Genomic DNA, 16,438 nt, shown 5'->3' on the forward strand with positions numbered 1-16,438 from the left:
TTTTGTCCATTTTTAATTGGCTTGTTTGCTGCCTTACTTTTGAGTTTTAAGTGTTCTTTGCATATTTTAGATAACTGTTCTCTACCAGATATGTCTCTTGAAATATTTTCTCGTAGTCTGTGGTTTGCCTTCTCATTCTCTTCCCAGTGTCTTTTGTAGAGCAATTTTTAATTTTAATGAAGGTCACCTTTTTGATTTTCTTCTATGGATTGTGTCTTTGGTGTTGTATCTAAAAAATCATCACCAAACCTGAGGTCATCCATATTTTTTCTTTTATTGTCTTCTAGGCATTTTACAGTTTTGCATTTTACATTTAGGTTTCTGAGTCATTTGAATTAATTTCATGTAATGTGTTAGATGTATGTCTAGATTCAGTTTTTTGCAAGTGGATGTCTAATTATTCCAGCATTATTTTTGAAAAGATTACCTTTTCTCTGTTGATTCTACATCAAAAATCAGTTAACTGTTTATGTATGGGCCTATTCCTGACCTATCAATTTTTTCCCACTGATCTACTTGTCTTGATTACTGTAGTTTTATACCAAGTCTTTGTTCTTCTCCTTCAAGATTGTGTAAACCATTTTGGGTCTTTTTTCTCTCCACATAAACTTTACAATTAGTTCACAAATAACTTGCTAGAAGTTTGAATGAGATTAGTTGAATCTATAGATCAATTTGGGAGGAACTGATACCATGAAAATATTGAGTCTCTTCCCTATGAAAGTGGACTATCTCTCCATTAATTGTCTGACTTCTTTCATCAGAATTGTAATTTTTCTTCATGTAAGTCTTGTTAGATTTTTTATTGTGGTAGTGAATAGGAAGCTCAGGGCCTCATGATTACAAGGCCAGTGCTCTACCACTTGAGGAAAGCCTTCAGCCCTTTCTATTTAAACCCAAGTATTTTAATTTTTTGACACTAATAGAATGTTATTGTGTTTATTTCCAATTCTAGTGTGTATAGAAAATTTATTTCTAATGTATAGGAAATTGATTGACTTTTGTGTATTAACCTTATATCCTGATATAATAACTTATTAACTTAAGGACACTTTTTATGAATCATTTTGAACTTTCTACATATGAAACCATGTCATCTATGAATTAAAATAGCTTTATTTCTTCCTTCCCAATCTGGATACCTTTTATTTCCTTTTCTTGTCCATTGCATTATCTATTATCTATTATTTATCAAATTTCATTTGATTATATTTCTTATTATCCATTGTTACATTTTATTTGATAATATTTTTGCATCCATGGTCATGAGCAATATCAGCCTGTAGTTTTCTTTTGGCATCTTTGCTTGGTTTTGGTAATAGGGTAATGACTGAGTTCATAGAAGAGATTAGAATGCATTTCTTCTTTCTCTGTCTTCTGGGAGAGGTTGTAGAAACTTGGTATAGTTTCTTCCTTAAATGGTAGAATTCACCAAGCACCTGTGTCTGAGCTTCTTGCTTGTGAGGATTATTATTAATTGATTTGATTTATTCAGTAGCTGTAGATCTATTCAGATTGTCGATTTCTTCCTGCGCAAGTTTTGGCAGATTGCCTCTTTCAAGGAATTGGTCTGTTTCATCTAGGTAAGTAAATTTGTGAGCATAGAGTTTCCCATAGCATTCTTTTTATCATTCTTATAGTTTCCATGGGGTCTGTAGTGTTCTCTATTTCATTTCTGATACTAGTACAGATGGTCCTTGACTTACAATGTTTGATTTATGATTTTTTTGACCTTATGGTGGTAGAAAAGTGACATGCATTCAGTAGAGACTGTACTTCAGATTTTGAATTTTGATCTTTTCCTGGACTAGCAACCTATAATGTGATACAATTATAATGCTGGGAAGTGGCAATGAGCTACAGCTCCCAGTGAGCCATGTGATCACTAGGACAAACAACCTACACCACATTGCACTGTGTTGCTAAACTATTATGATGTTCCCCAGGTGAAGTGTATTAAATGCATTTTAACTTATGACATTTTCAACTCCTAATTGGTTAATCAGGATGAAATACCGCAATAAGCTGAAAAAATATTCTTTTTTCTTGATTAGCCTAGCCATAGTGTATTACTTTTAATTTGATCTTTTCTGAGAGCCAAATTTGGTTTGGCTGATTTTTGGATGGGGTTGCTAATGATTGAACCCAGGGTCTCACTCATTCTAGCTCTACTACTGGGTTATATGTCCAGCTCAGTTTTATTAGAGTTTATCTATTGATTTTCTGTCTTCAGTTTCATTGATTTCTGTTTTACTTATTATTTATTTTCTTCTGTTTACTTTGGACACAATTTGCTCTTCTTTTTCTAGATTTTTAAGGTGGAAGTTGGATTATTGATTTTGATATAACTATCACAGAGAACAGTAGGTGAATTTCCATTCCTTGAACCATAGAATATGTGTGTGTGTGTGTGTGTGTGTATGTTTATGTGTATATATGTGTGTACATATATATTGCTGTGCTGGAGTTTGAATCAGTTCCTCATACTTGCAAAGCAAGCACCCTACCACTTAAGCCACACCCCTAGTCCTTTTTGCTTTCAGTGTTTTTTGAGATAGGGTTTCATGCTTTTGTCTAGGCCAGCTTCAGACTGCAATCTTCCTACCTTTGCTTCCTGAGTACCTGGGATTACAGGTTTGCACCATCACACCTAGCTTGTTTTTGAGACAGTGTCTCAATGACTTTTTCCTGGCTGGCTTCAAACTGCAATCCTCTTGTCTCTACCTCTGGAGAACCTGGCATTACAGGTGTGTGCTACCATGCCTGGCCTACATATTTCATTCTTGTGAGGGTGAGAATATTCTTTCATTCACTAGATATTTATTGAGCAACCTCCATGTGGCAGGCATGGCAACTCTTAACCTTCATAGATTTCATATTTCTTTGAACATAATAGTGAATATCTTCCCAATCAAAACAAGACAAAAGTAATCCAATTAAGAAATTATGGGTAGCAAAATGGACAAAAAGCTGACAGTAAAAAATTGCTTTTCCTCCAGCCCTTTTTCTCAGTATAACCCTCTAGAGGATTCGTAGGCTTGTGAGAGGTCTTTATTTGGCCCCTGCCTGCTCAGGCCCAAAGCTAGTTGGTGTTCTGATCCCTCAATAATGAGCTTAGCAGCCCTGGATGTTGGCCTCTGAATTGACCTTTATGGTTTTTGGTAGCATCAAAGCCTGAATGAAATTATTACCTCATAGAATTCTATTTTTTTTTTGAGATCTAGATTTCAAATTTGCAAAATAAGTTTCCAAAGCATCACTCATTATGCTATAAACTCCCAACCACCTTTGTTTTTTTTTGGGGGTGGGGACAGAGTCTTGTTATGGCTTTGAACTCACAATTCTCCTGCCTCAGCCTCTGACTGCTGGAATTATAGGCATGCACCACCATGCTTGACTTGCTATAAGCTCTTGAAATAGGGAACCAATAATGTTCTCTTTGTTAAAATAGGTACTATCTTGTGATACCTAGTAAGATAAACTTTAAAAATTCATTTACTGCACATGTAAGATGGGGAATTGTTAGGCAGATAATTCAGGTAAGATACATAAATTACTTATGGAGATGAGCCACAACCAGCTCCAAGTTTAGGTCATAATTAATCTTCAGAAGACAGGGCTGGGGATGTGGCTTAGTAGCTTGGCTTAGTGGTGGTGTAGTGCTTGCTCAGCATTCATGAGGAGCTGGGTTTGATCCCCAGCACTGTCAAAAAAAAAAAAGGCTGGGTTGGTGGTGCACACTTATAATCCCAACACTCAGGAGACTGAGGCAGGAGGATTGTATCCAGGCAAGCTTGGGCTGCAGAGCAAGACCCTTTCTTAAACAAAACAAAACAACAAAAAAGTCCGAGTCAGAATTAGGATAGTTCTAGGGAATGTCAAAAACTCAATATCAAAATAAACATTATCTTGACACATATTTTTAAAAATAAAAATTAAGGCAAAAACTCCATGACAAGCAAAATACCAAAAATTTATCATGTTTAAGTTGCCATCCCAAGCTACCAAATCTGAGGCAAAAGGAAAAATGTATGTCCTTAATAAGTGTCTTTGTATATTTATTTAATGGTTATTTTAAAAGAGCATTACAGTATTTGAAAAAACATTAAAACACTGAAAGGTAAGCATATTAAATGTTACTTTGGTTTAACTATTTTATTGATACCAAAACCAAAGTTTCCAATAATTATATTTTCCTGATATTAATGGAAGTGAGTTCATCGATTATATATTTAAAAATACTTTGGGTAACATCTATATATGAATATAATATAATTTACTGCACCATAAGCTTGGCTATTAGGGGAGCATAGTGATAGGGAAGAAGTAAGTAGCAGAGGACAATTTGATTAAAGCAGGTCTACTCAGGCCTGAATTACCAAGGCAAAACCCCTTGGACCATTGATAAACACTTTAAAAAAAAAAAAAAAAGAAGGACAGGAGAGTAAAACAAGTCTTTTTCAGGGGTGGGTATTAGTGGGAGGGGTGGGCATAAGAAAAGGTGAATATTTATATATGAAAATAGATGAATGAAATCTGAAAAAAATTACTTTGGGTAAAACTATTTAAAAATACATAAAAACATGTATGCAGGGGCACACATTCTTTTTCTTTTGCCTTAGGCTCCAATATGATTTCACATGGAGCTAGAAACAGATGTAGTTAGTTCTTCCTGCTTTGTACAATGTGTGACAGGGCTTAGAATCTAACACAGCACTTTGGCTCTATGATCCATTCAATCAAGTAAAACAAAACATCTAAGAAGGCTTTCCTTTTACACTTTTAATTATTCCAGGAGTTGCGTCTGGACTTACTTTTAGTTTGGCATTAGGTATTTGAACTCATAAGCACAGTCAGAAAAGGATTCATGAGGCTTAGAATGGCTTCCTTCCTATCAACTCATTTTAAAAATAGTTTTGGAATTATTTCAAATAGATTGTGAACAGAATTGCCAGGAATTTGGGACAAACAAGGATCTGTTTTGAGGAAGTGTATCATAACCATGGAACTATGTCTTCCTCAGTTTAAAATTGGATGTAGCCTCCGTTAGTCTCCCTGGCAGGTTTTTTCAATTCTTTCTTTCCTGGTTTAAGAAATTTGCAGTATTTCTAAAAATGAAAGTAAATGTTTAGCTCCCAATTTTAAGTTAACATGGGGAGACAATTTGAGCAACTTAAAGTTTAGAGTAAAAGGTAAAATTAAACAACACACACCCAGATTTTGTATCATGGATATGCAAAAAGACACATTTTGAAAACCCTCTTGGCAAAAACTTATGTTCCATTATAATTCAGAGTTGCATCGTAGATTGTTTAGAAATAGGGGTTTGAGAAATGTAACCTTTGTAGTTTCCTTGAAAATCAAATATAAAAGATCCAATGTTTCATTTGCTGCTGGAGCTTTTTGTAAATTATTCAAATTGAGTATAGTGGGAGGGCCAATTTGCTAAATAGCTAGTTAGTGAAGACATACCCCGAGAAAGGCTAAGTGGTGGGAGAGAAAACTCCAGCAGATATTGAGTGCTATAAAAGTGCCTACATGTAAGTAAGCAGGCAACATGCCAGGTACTGCAACATCCTATGGGATAGGGATATACATCGAGAATGTTGGACTTGACCTAAGAGGTGTCTTGAAGGCTTAATGAAGGAGGGAGCTACTAAGTTCTAGCTGAACCTCCAGGCTGCTGATGGTGAATGGTGAAGGAGAGGAACTGTGTGTCAGGCAGAGGAAAGTCCAAGTGCAAAAGTGTGGAGCTGGGGGAAAAACAGAAGCTTCTTAGAACTAAAGATAGGGTCAGGCTTTTAAAAGAGGTGTGGCAGCAGGAGGAAACAGTACAGCGGAAATAGTGAATTGTGGTAAACATTCTCTCTGCAGCCAGCAGGCAGACTTAACGCCTTGTGGGAACAAATGAGCAACAGAAGTGGAAAGAGCAACTGCAATTCTTTCGAAATACCCAGGAGCCAGGAGACTATGGACAGGCAAGTGAGAGATGCCTTAGCTGTCCAGGAAAGAGAAGAAGAAACTTGAAGAAGTAGGAGGCTTACTTACATTCATTTAAAGGGGGAAGGAAGTGCATTGTTAGGTGACTATCAGCCTTGGGTTCTTGGAGGGAGGGCTTACAAAATATTTTAATGAAAAGGGGTTTTGAGGGGTCAGTTCCAAATGATTATCCCTTAAAAGCTAACATTATTGGTGTTTCTTGCAAAATATTTGCCAATTACAGCCTAAAACAAACTACGGAGATTCTGCTGTGTTTGTCACCTGTTGAAGTTGACAGTCTCAAGGAAGGAATCAATTTTTTTCGAAATAAGAGCACTGGCAAAGACTACATCTTATACAAGAATAAGAAGCACCTGAAGGCATGCAAGAATTTGTGCAAGCACCAAGGAGGCCTGTTCATCAAAGACATTGAGGATCTAGATGGAAGGTACCAACGGTCCTTTGCTTTCTCACTGGTGACCCTGCTTGCAATTAGACTTGGCAGGAAATGTGCTCACCCTATAATTTTAAATGAACCAATCAGTAAATTGCTTCCCCGAGAAAATTTTGTAAGTTTTACTCTTACTTTTTTAGGACATCTCTCTGACCTCGAAATTGTATGTTTTACTTACTTTTCCTCCCTCTTTCTAAGAATTCTAATTTTAAAATTATCCTTAGCTTGATAAAGAGTAAAACTTTTATTTTATACATGTCTCTGTATGTCAGTGTTTTGGTGTGTATGGGGAGGGTCACACACTTATACTGCATTCAAAGACCCAAGGCTCCTAGAAATTTCCTTCCTCCAAAAGTGTGCAGGGTTTTGTTTTTTCTTTTTTTGCATGTGGGGTGGGTCACTTTTCTGAATCCTGCTGGAAAGCAGATAGAATTTTCCTAATTATAATTGTGATTATGAAACAAAAGTGGCAGAGCCCCAGCTGTCACTTCCCTGAACAGTGGCTTTTCTGATCATTTCTTAGAACTAATGCTTTTGCCTCATCTTCATGTAGAATACTTCTCCCCAGTGCCTCAGCAATATCAGAAAGGGATTGTTTTATTTTCAGTGATTGCTAATGGAATTGTTTTTGCCCTGTTTGGCAAAGTCAGAAAGGGTTCTTGGGCATCTGCTCTCTCAGTCAGCCCCATGCTTAGCACCAGTACTGCTGTAAACGGTTAACCTTTCTTCCAACATTCTCTTAGCTTTATCTGTGTGGTTTTAGTCATTTAGTATTTTGTTTTATTCTTCCATTGTGTTGACAATCTTATTTCTCCTGTCCTCAGTGGGAGTCAAGTGGCTTGAGAATTTCCTGGTGCAATTGTTCAGAAGTTAGTCACCCAAGTCTAGAATGTTCTTACACCCCACATTATTTGGTTTTTAGATGCTGAACCCTGTTGTAGCTTATTTGTTATCCCAGATATAGCTGCCAGACTGGAAAATAAGAACACAGGATGCCAAGTTAAATTTGTATTTGCAATAAACAACGATTGTATTTTTAGTATAAATATGTCCAACGCAGTTTATAGGACATACTGTTAGCTGGCAAGTCCTCTGCAGGAGAATTAGCAGGTAATTTGCTCACAGCTGGTTGATTGCTCCCTAACTTCTCAGTGGATTGGGGCAGGGAAGTCTCTCTTCTCAGTCTGTCTCTGGGAAACTTCTGCTGCACTCAGGGAGCTGAGGCTTTCTCTTCTGCCTATTGTAGCTTTGGAACTTTGGTTTTCCTCTCTTCTCTCCTTAGTGGCCCTTCCACGCAGTGTGCACTTAGTTAACCATTTAAGGAGGCATGAAAATCTAGTGGATAGTGTATCATCTCTCCTCCTGAACTTCCTGCCTCTAACACTCACCAGCTCTATAATAAGCTTGAACAAATTTCAGAGCCTTTCTGAGGCTCAGTCTGCTTATTTATAAAATGAGAATGAAAGTATTTTCTACGTTGTCAGGCTCCAGAGTGGATAAAATGATATCAAGCACATAAAAAATAACCTAAAAGAAAGTCATTTGATGACATGTGATAAGCACCTAATAAATGTTAATTGTTAGTGTTATAATTACTATGACATGAGATTCTGTGTAGCTTGTGTGCAGAGATAATGTGCAAGAACTCAGATTGTTTTTGTACTTAGCTTGCTCATCTAAATATGGTGATTGCTTTAACACAGACTTGTCTTTCCTTCAGCCAAGTCTTGGGGTGATTGATCCTAGTTTCACTCTTTTTGCTGACAGGCTAACCCTAATCTTTAGCTTTCCTGCACAGGCTTTCATCTGTGGGTTAAAACTGCATTCCGATAGTAACTTATACTCTACCGTCCACCTCCAGCTCCTCATTCAGTTACTTCTTACTCAGCTATTCATCTGAAGGAACGGTCTTTTCCACAATACAGTCAAGAATAGAGACCTCTTGTTCAATCCTACCTGCCATTCAATCATTTTTCTTCTTGACACGTAAGCAAGATTAACGAATCATGAAAGCTGTGCTCCTCATTTTTATTTTATTTTATTATTCATATGTGCATACAAAGCTTGGGTCATTTCTCCCCCCTGCACCCACCCCCTCCCTTACCACCCACTCCGCCCCCTCCCGCTCCCCCCTACCCCCTCAATACCCAGCAGAAACTATTTTGCCCTTATTTCTAATTTTGTTGTAGAGAGAGTATAAGCAATTATAGGAAGGAACAAGGGTTTTTGCTGGTTGAGATAAGGATAGCTATACAGGGCATTGAAACACATTGATTTCCTGTGCGTGTGTGTTACCTTCTAGGTTAATTCTTTTTGATCTAACCTTTTCTCTAGTTCCTGGTCCCCTTTTCCTATTGGCCTCAGTTGCTTTTAAGGTATCTGTTTTAGTTTCTCTGCGTTAAGGGCAATCCTCACCCCTCCCTATCCTCACCCCTCCCTTGTGTGCTCTCGCTTTTATCATGTGCTCATAGTCCAATCCCATTATTGTGTTTGCCCTTGATCTAATGTCCGCATATGAGGGAGAACATACGACTTTTGGTCTTTTGGGCCAGGCTAACCTCACTCAGAATGATGTTCTCCAATTCCATCCATTTACCAGCAAATGATAACATTTCGTTCTTCTTCATGGCTGCATAAAATTCCATTGTGTATAGATACCACATTTTCTTAATCCATTCGTCAGTGCTGGGGCATCTTGGCTGTTTCCATAACTTGGCTATTGTGAATAGTGCCGCAATAAACATGGGTGTGCAGGTGCCTCTGGAGTAACCTGTGTCACAGTCTTTTGGGTATATCCCCAAGAGTGGTATTGCTGGATCAAATGGTAGATCGATGTCCAGCTTTTTAAGTAGCCTCCAAATTTTTTTCCAGAGTGGTTGTACTAGTTTACATTCCCACCAGCAGTGTAAGAGGGTTCCTTTTTCCCCACATCCTCGCCAACACCTGTTGGTGGTGGTGTTGCTAATGATGGCTATTCTAACAGGGGTGTGTGCTCCTCATTTCTTAACTTTAATGTTTTTACACCTTCTCCTGTATGAAGTGCTGCTGTCCCCTTCCTATCACCTTGCCACCCAAGAGCACTTGGTTCGGCCAGTTTTCCCTTTCAGGGCCCAGAATGCTGAATGGAATGTTCCATCTTAATTTTTGAAAGGTTTTTGACTACTCATTAATGAGGAAGGAGGTGTCATAAAGTAATCCCTCATAAATCGAGGGAAGTATTAATATATGTCTTTTGCCTATAACTAAAAAGGAACATTAAAAAATTCTGGATATAATCAAGTTTGGAAATGTTAACATGATTAGCTTATATGTTAAGTAGATGTATTTAGTTTAAAAAAACTGATGTTTCTGGTTTGAGCATTTCTTAAGAAATTTTTTAACTCTTAAAAAAGTCATCACCAAAACGACTACCAAAGTAATGCAAGTAAATAAAACTATTTACATTCTACTTCCAACCATACCACTCCTCTGATAAGCTTTTTTTCTTGGGGGCGGGGGAAAGTAATTAACATCCAGTTTCATTACAGTTTGGATTCTCACTCTGTAATAGAGATAAATTAGAAAATTTATCTCCCAGTTAAATCAGCAAATTTAACGCCCAGTTAAATCTAGGTTACAACAAATTTTTAGTATGAACATGTTGTGGATATTGTGTGAGACATACTTGCATATAAAAATTATTTACTTTTGGTTGGACTGGGGTTCAAACTCAGGGCTTTGCGCTTTCAAAGCAGGTGCTCTACCACTTGAGCCACCCTCTAATCCAATTTGTTTTGGTTATTTTGGAAATGGAATCTCACAAAGTATTTGACCAGTCTGGTCTCGAACCGTGATACTTCTGATCTCAGCCTCCCAAGTAGTCAAGGATACAAGGGTGAACACCAGCTCCCAGCTTATTTTTTATCTGAAATTCATATTTAACTGAACATCCTATATTTTTTCTAGTAATCATAATAAAAAAACCTTAAGCTTTTGGAGAATCCTTTCAAATTATAAAAACTTTAGTTGAACACTATTCTATGGATCAAGAGTTATAAAGTGATTAAAAGTCATATGTATATACTATTTACTACATTCTTTCCTTGAAGCTTGGGTCTACCCTAGCTTCACTTTTATGAGAGCCATTCAAAGCCTCAGGGATGATTGACCCTAGTTTCCCTCTATTTTGATGATAGGATAACCCTATTCTCTTGACTCTATTGCACTTTATTCTCTTGTCTCTAACATGTATCATTGTGTGACATTGAGTTTATCTTCATTCTTAAAACCACCTATTAATAATTAGTCTACAGGTCCTTGATTTTGAGGATTAGCTATTAATATTTTTTCATATATTCAGTTACATTACCAAATAATGCATTAATCAAGGTTAATTTTTATTCACTGTTTCATAAACCTAAGTATAATTTTTTTCAACCAGATCTGTTAAATGCACAAAGCATAATTGGAAGTTAGATGTGAGCACCATGAAATACATCAATCCTCCAGGGAGCTTCTGTCAGGACGAACTGGGTAAATATCATCCATCCTGATCAATGCATTCTGCTGTTGTTGTTATTGGGGTCCTTCTGGTTAATTTCCAATTTCACTTGAAGCTTTAGATACATTCTGATTTTAAACTGTTATCTCTCTTTTTAAATAATCAGCAGTGGAAATTCTGAATAGAAGAATTCTCCTAAATTCACTCATTGATTTGGCATGTATTTGTTGAAACCTTACCATGTGTAAACATTTTGCCAGATATTAAGGGATACAAAGTTGGATAACAGAATCAATATAAATGAGATTAACATGTACATGAAGTGATGATGAAGACAAACCTGTAAACAATGAGAATAAGGATTTAATGATGGATTTCTTGAGAGAGATACATTGTACTCTGTAATAGTGAATCTGACTTTTATTTGTGAAGGTATATAAGAAGACTTGAATTTATGTCCATACAATCTTCTACAACTTGAGGAAACTTTACAGTTTTGATAGGAAGTAGAGTACTGACAGATAATTTTTTCTGGCATAGTTAAAGAGCTATAGTTTATGTACAGTCCTCAGAATGCTGGGTGTGCTTCCACTCCATTCCCTCCCCTCAAGAGAGACTTAAAGATATGAGTAAGGAGGAGCTTAGTACTAGGCTAAATTTGTCTCTATTCCATTAAAAGACAAATGATAATGAATCTAATTTTGAAGATGTAAGTTAGCTTTAATTAAAATCCTAGATGATGCCCCACCACAATATGTGCATGTTACATTTATAGCCAGAGAAAAAGAAGTGACATAAAGAAAAAAACCCTGATTGCCTGCAGTAGATATTTGCCTTATGCAGTCATGGTTTTCTTTGGGGGGGCTGGTTAAAGGTTCAGTTGCTATCATTGACTGAGATTCAGTTGCTTGGTTATGAGGGTGTAGTCTTATGTTAGGTTACAGTTTGTTTATACATTAAGCCAGGCTACAGTTTACTATGTACTAAGGTTGCTTTGGGCCAAACCTTATTACCCAAATACAGATGGTTTTAGACCAAAGTAACTTAGTTTTTAAGCCATTCTAACTTATTAAAGGTTTGTTTTATCTGTAGAAAATGTTATATGTGACAATCCTTAAAACTGACTGCCACTTAGCAGTGTTTTGCACAGATTATGTTTCAAAATGACTTCTCTAGGAATAAAAAAATGAGTTTGATCTGATTGGGGGGGATCACAGAAAAATTCATGCCGGAGATAGCACTTGTGTTGAGTTTTGAAGGATGAGCAGAATTTCATCAGGCATAGAAGAGAAAGAAGGCCATTCATCACAGAGGGGAATACATTGGACAGTGTGTTATGTGGATAATTTTGTAGGTTAGCTGGCTGGAGTGTATGTCATGTGTCTTGAAGTAGTAAAATACAGGACTGCAAAGGTATAATTCAAAGAAGGTCTTGAATGCTGTCTAAGAATTAAGTCTAGGCATTTTATTAAGAGTGTTTCAGGCACAATATTGTGCATTTTGTGTGAATTATCCCATGTTGCTCTCCCTTTGATCCTAGTGTGATAATGGAGAGTCAATAATGGAAAATAATTGTCCTCTTTTTGTAGCATTTTTTTTTTCCTTTTGTAGTTTGGATATGGCTTGATCCCACCAAACCTCACTGAAATTTGATTCCCAGTGTAACAGTGTTGAGTGCTGGTGGAACCTTTAAGGTCTTACCTGATTATGTCATGTGGGTTCCATCCTGATGAATGGATTAATGACTTTCTTGAAAGACTGGATTAGATTCTCCAGATTAAATTAGGTCTAGGAGGAGTGAGTTGAGTTTCACAAGACTGGATTAGTAACTTCAAGACAGTGTTGTTACAAAGGGTTTACCCCTGATGTTCTGAACTTTCTCTATATGTGCCCACTGGCCACTCACCATGTTTTCCACCATGCTGAGGAAATGCTGGCCCTATCCTCTTAAACCTATTGAACAGGGAACTAAATAAACTTCTTTCTTTTATGTATTTCCCAGCCTCAGGTATTTTGTTATAGTAACATAAAATGGGCTAAGACACCATCATATTTATCAACCCACCTGCTTCTGTGCCTATGCAGTCTTCTTTGCCTCCTATTATAATGGACAAATGATCCTGCTTCTAGTGTAGCTCTGCCCATCACACACAGATCCCATTTCCTCAGACCCGCTCGAGATCTCATTTTCTCACACCTACTCAAGGACTTTGCTTCTGTAGTTGTGTCTCTCTCTCTCCTAATCATTCATTTTGTTGTTATCTAGTAGTATGCATCCATATTCTCTAGTTTCATATAAGCCTTACTAGACCTCCCCTCTCCTTTCAGTTATGCTCTCATTTCATTAACCCATTAAACAGGCAAATCCATTGACACAAGAGTCTACACTCACTATCTTCTGCTTCACCGACTATTTGCTCTCTCTTGAGTTTCTGTCCCTTCTGTTCTACTAAAACTACTCCTATTGGGTTTATCAGTTCTCTCCAGGTGGCTAAATCCAGTGGTGACTTTTCCATTGTCATCTTACTCAGACTCAGGCTCAGCAGCATTCAGCACTGTGGCTAACTTTCTCCTCCTTGATATACTTTCTATTCTTGGCATGGCGGGGGTGGCATAAGGTAATACTCTCTGTATTAGTTTGCTCTTCGCATTTGTAATACAATGTCATTAACTCAGTGTTGTAAAACAATATAAGTTTATTATTTTATTGATATGTATAACCAAAGACTAACACAAGTTTCACCAGCTAAGGTTATAGTGTCATCTGAGCCCCACTGCTTTCTGTTGACTGGGGAGAAGAATTGTTTCCTTGCCTTTTCCAGCTTGCAGTATCTCTTTTTCTCCACTTTCAAAGGCAACAATATTGCATTTCTCTGACCATTTTTCTGTCATCACATCTCCCTCTGTTCCTCTTCTGCTTCTCTCTCCCACTTTAAGGACTCTAGTGGGTTCATTTGGAGGATTCAGGATAACTTTCCTATTTAAAGTTAGCTGGTTAGCAATCTTAATTTCACCTGCAACTTTAATTCCCTTTTGCCATGTCACCTAACTCATTCAGGTCCCAGGGATTAGAATACAGGCATCTCTGGAAGCCAACATTTTATTTACTACATTCTCCCAACTTTTATTTCTGCCACACTTAGCCAATTTTCTCTCCCCAGGTTGAGTCATCCCCTGATAGACTTATATTTGGTTGCCCTTGAACTCTCACTTATGTTCACTGTATCTAAATTTTAAGTTGATGCTTTAAGTGACCACATCCACTCCCACAGCTCCAAACACCATCTTTACTCAATGACTCTGAAAAGTTTATTCCCAGCTTTGATCTCATCCCAGGGTTCCAGACTTGGATATATACTATATACACTACTTAGTTGATATTTTAACAAGAATTTCTAATAGATATTGCAAGTATACAGCCAAAACAGAATACTTAATGCACAATGTCATTTCATTCTCAAACTATTCCTCTTCTAGCTTTCCCCTTCTCTGTAAATGGCAAAACTGAACAAAACCTGGGAGTTGTCCTCAAGCCTTCTCTTTTCTTAAACTAAGAATTGATACTCTCTCTATGCCAAACACCTTCTGAACCCATTCTCTCCTCTCCATTTGCACTGCTTATATCTGAGTCCAAGTCACTGCCAACTTTTGCCTGAATGACTGGCCTTCCTGCTTTCATATTTGCTTTCTCCAGTCCACTCTGCTTGCATCTCATGGTATAATCTTTCAAGATCCAAACTAATTCACATCACTTCCCAACTAAAAACCCTCCAGTAATTTCCTATCATACTTAAGAACATGCTTTTTTTTTGGCTCAGCTATTTCACATCCCAGAGCACAGTCACTGGTATGTCACAAGATATAGCTATGGGAATGTTGATCCACAGCAATACTATTTACGCAAGAGAAAAATTGGAAAGAATTTAAACATTAGGAATAATTTTGATAGCTCTTAAGAATGATACTGTTGAAGAAACTAAAATAACATTTCTGATATATAAGGCAAACTATCAAGTTATACACACTTATGAAAAAATATATGTGAATAAGTACATGTGGGCAGTATAAGGGCAGCCTTAGCAGTGGTTAGCTGTGAAGGTAGCTGGATTCTAATGGGGGCTTACTGGCTGTACCATTACACTGTTGGCTCTGATTCCACTACCTTTCTGTTTTTTTTTTCAGGCTCAAATTATTGTGCCTGTACTAAGTGATATGGGATACCAGGGCTATTTTCACCCACATGTCTCTGTGAAAGCAGCTCCAAATGACTTTAAAGAAAAGTACCTTGCAGAGGCATTCTCCCAATTCTTTAAGAACAGGGGTGTCACTGAGATATAAGTCTTCTGCCATTCCCCCCATAAAATACTATTCTGGGGAGAGTTGCTAATTGCTTTGGCTATTATTTCATCTTCCCTCTGCCTCTCAAAGGGATATCTGGACCACTAGCTAGTTTCTCTAGTAAATTCCATCCCAGGTCTGTTGATCTAAGCCCAGCAAGCATAACACTGTCTTGTTACTAGGGACTGGTTGTTAACTTTATTTGGCATAACACTTATAAGAAGCATAGGTTTAGACATAAACATTGCTAGTTTGAAAAAAGACAATAGACTGTCAACTTTATGAATATATGACTCAGAAATCTACAGCTGCTTTGCATCTTTTATGAGAAACTCTTAATCTATTAGACAAATCTGTAAAGAGACACTAGAGTGAAACTGTTAAGGGTGAAGGTGGTGGGATTTGCCAACCCAGGTTCCAACCTGAGATCCAGGATGCTGGGGAGTTATTCAATCTCTTTGTGCTTTGCTTTCTTGAAATATAAAGTGGAGATAATACTGTTATAAGCCATCTTACTGGGTTGCTGTAAGATTTTTTTAAAGTTAGCTAGAACAGGCATGGTGGTACATATCTATAATCCCATCTACTTGGGAGGTGAAGGTAGGAGGATCAAGGTTGGAGGCCCCTAGGCAAAAGTGAAAGACCCTATCTGAAAAATAAATTAAAACCTAAAGGGCTGGGATCATGTCTCAAGTGGTAGAGTACTTGCCTAGCAAGCATGGGGTCCTGAGTTCAAGCCCTAGCACCGATAAAAAAAAAATTAAAGTTAATACTTGTTAAATTCTCAGTACCTGATGCCAGAACATAATGGTTTATTTGGATATGTCTCTCCTCAATGATTTGTGTTTCTCCCCGAGACTAGGACTGTAGGAACATATAAGAGGCATTTCCCTCCTAGCAAAAAGTTGAGTCAACTGGAAGGTAGATTAAGGCTGGGCACTGATGCAGAGGGATGGTATTAACTACCTTGGCAGGTGACAGGCAAGGCCAAAGGGGGCAGCAGGATTGGTGGGAAGGTGGGGAAATAACCAACCTGACCCTGGGAATGGGCAAATTTGTGAGCAGAACTCACTCTTCAGTACAGGGTTGCTGAAATGGAAATAATTTCATACCAAATCCCAAGAAAGAGAAGAAAAGTGTGGTTTACCTAGGGATAAGTTATTATTGACTTTATTATTATTATTATA

At 37.4% G+C, this 16,438-nt stretch overlaps 1 protein-coding gene across 19 annotated transcripts in view; it reads left to right on the forward strand.

Annotated features, from left to right (window-relative positions):
* LOC109687273 (cytidine monophosphate-N-acetylneuraminic acid hydroxylase) overlaps positions 1-16,438 on the forward strand; it is a 300,528-nt gene that overhangs the window by 227,898 nt on the left and 56,192 nt on the right. For 8 of the 19 annotated variants that reach the window (XM_074082744.1, XM_074082742.1, XM_074082743.1 and 5 more), the window contains 3 exons: positions 5,875-5,978; positions 6,224-6,427; positions 10,854-10,945. In XM_074082744.1, the coding sequence (XP_073938845.1) occupies positions 5,908-5,978; positions 6,224-6,427; positions 10,854-10,945 (367 nt within the window). In that variant the 5' untranslated portion in view covers positions 5,875-5,907. Of the gene's footprint in view, positions 1-2,343; positions 2,364-5,394; positions 5,541-5,874; positions 6,083-6,223; positions 6,428-10,853; positions 10,946-16,438 lie in introns of those variants that run through there. The other 11 variants (XM_074082751.1, XM_074082752.1, XM_074082755.1 and 8 more) reach the window with 7 other exon arrangements.

The sequence above is a fragment of the Castor canadensis genome, chromosome 8, assembly GCF_047511655.1.
Source record: "Castor canadensis chromosome 8, mCasCan1.hap1v2, whole genome shotgun sequence".
NCBI classification, from domain to species: domain Eukaryota; kingdom Metazoa; phylum Chordata; class Mammalia; order Rodentia; family Castoridae; genus Castor; species Castor canadensis.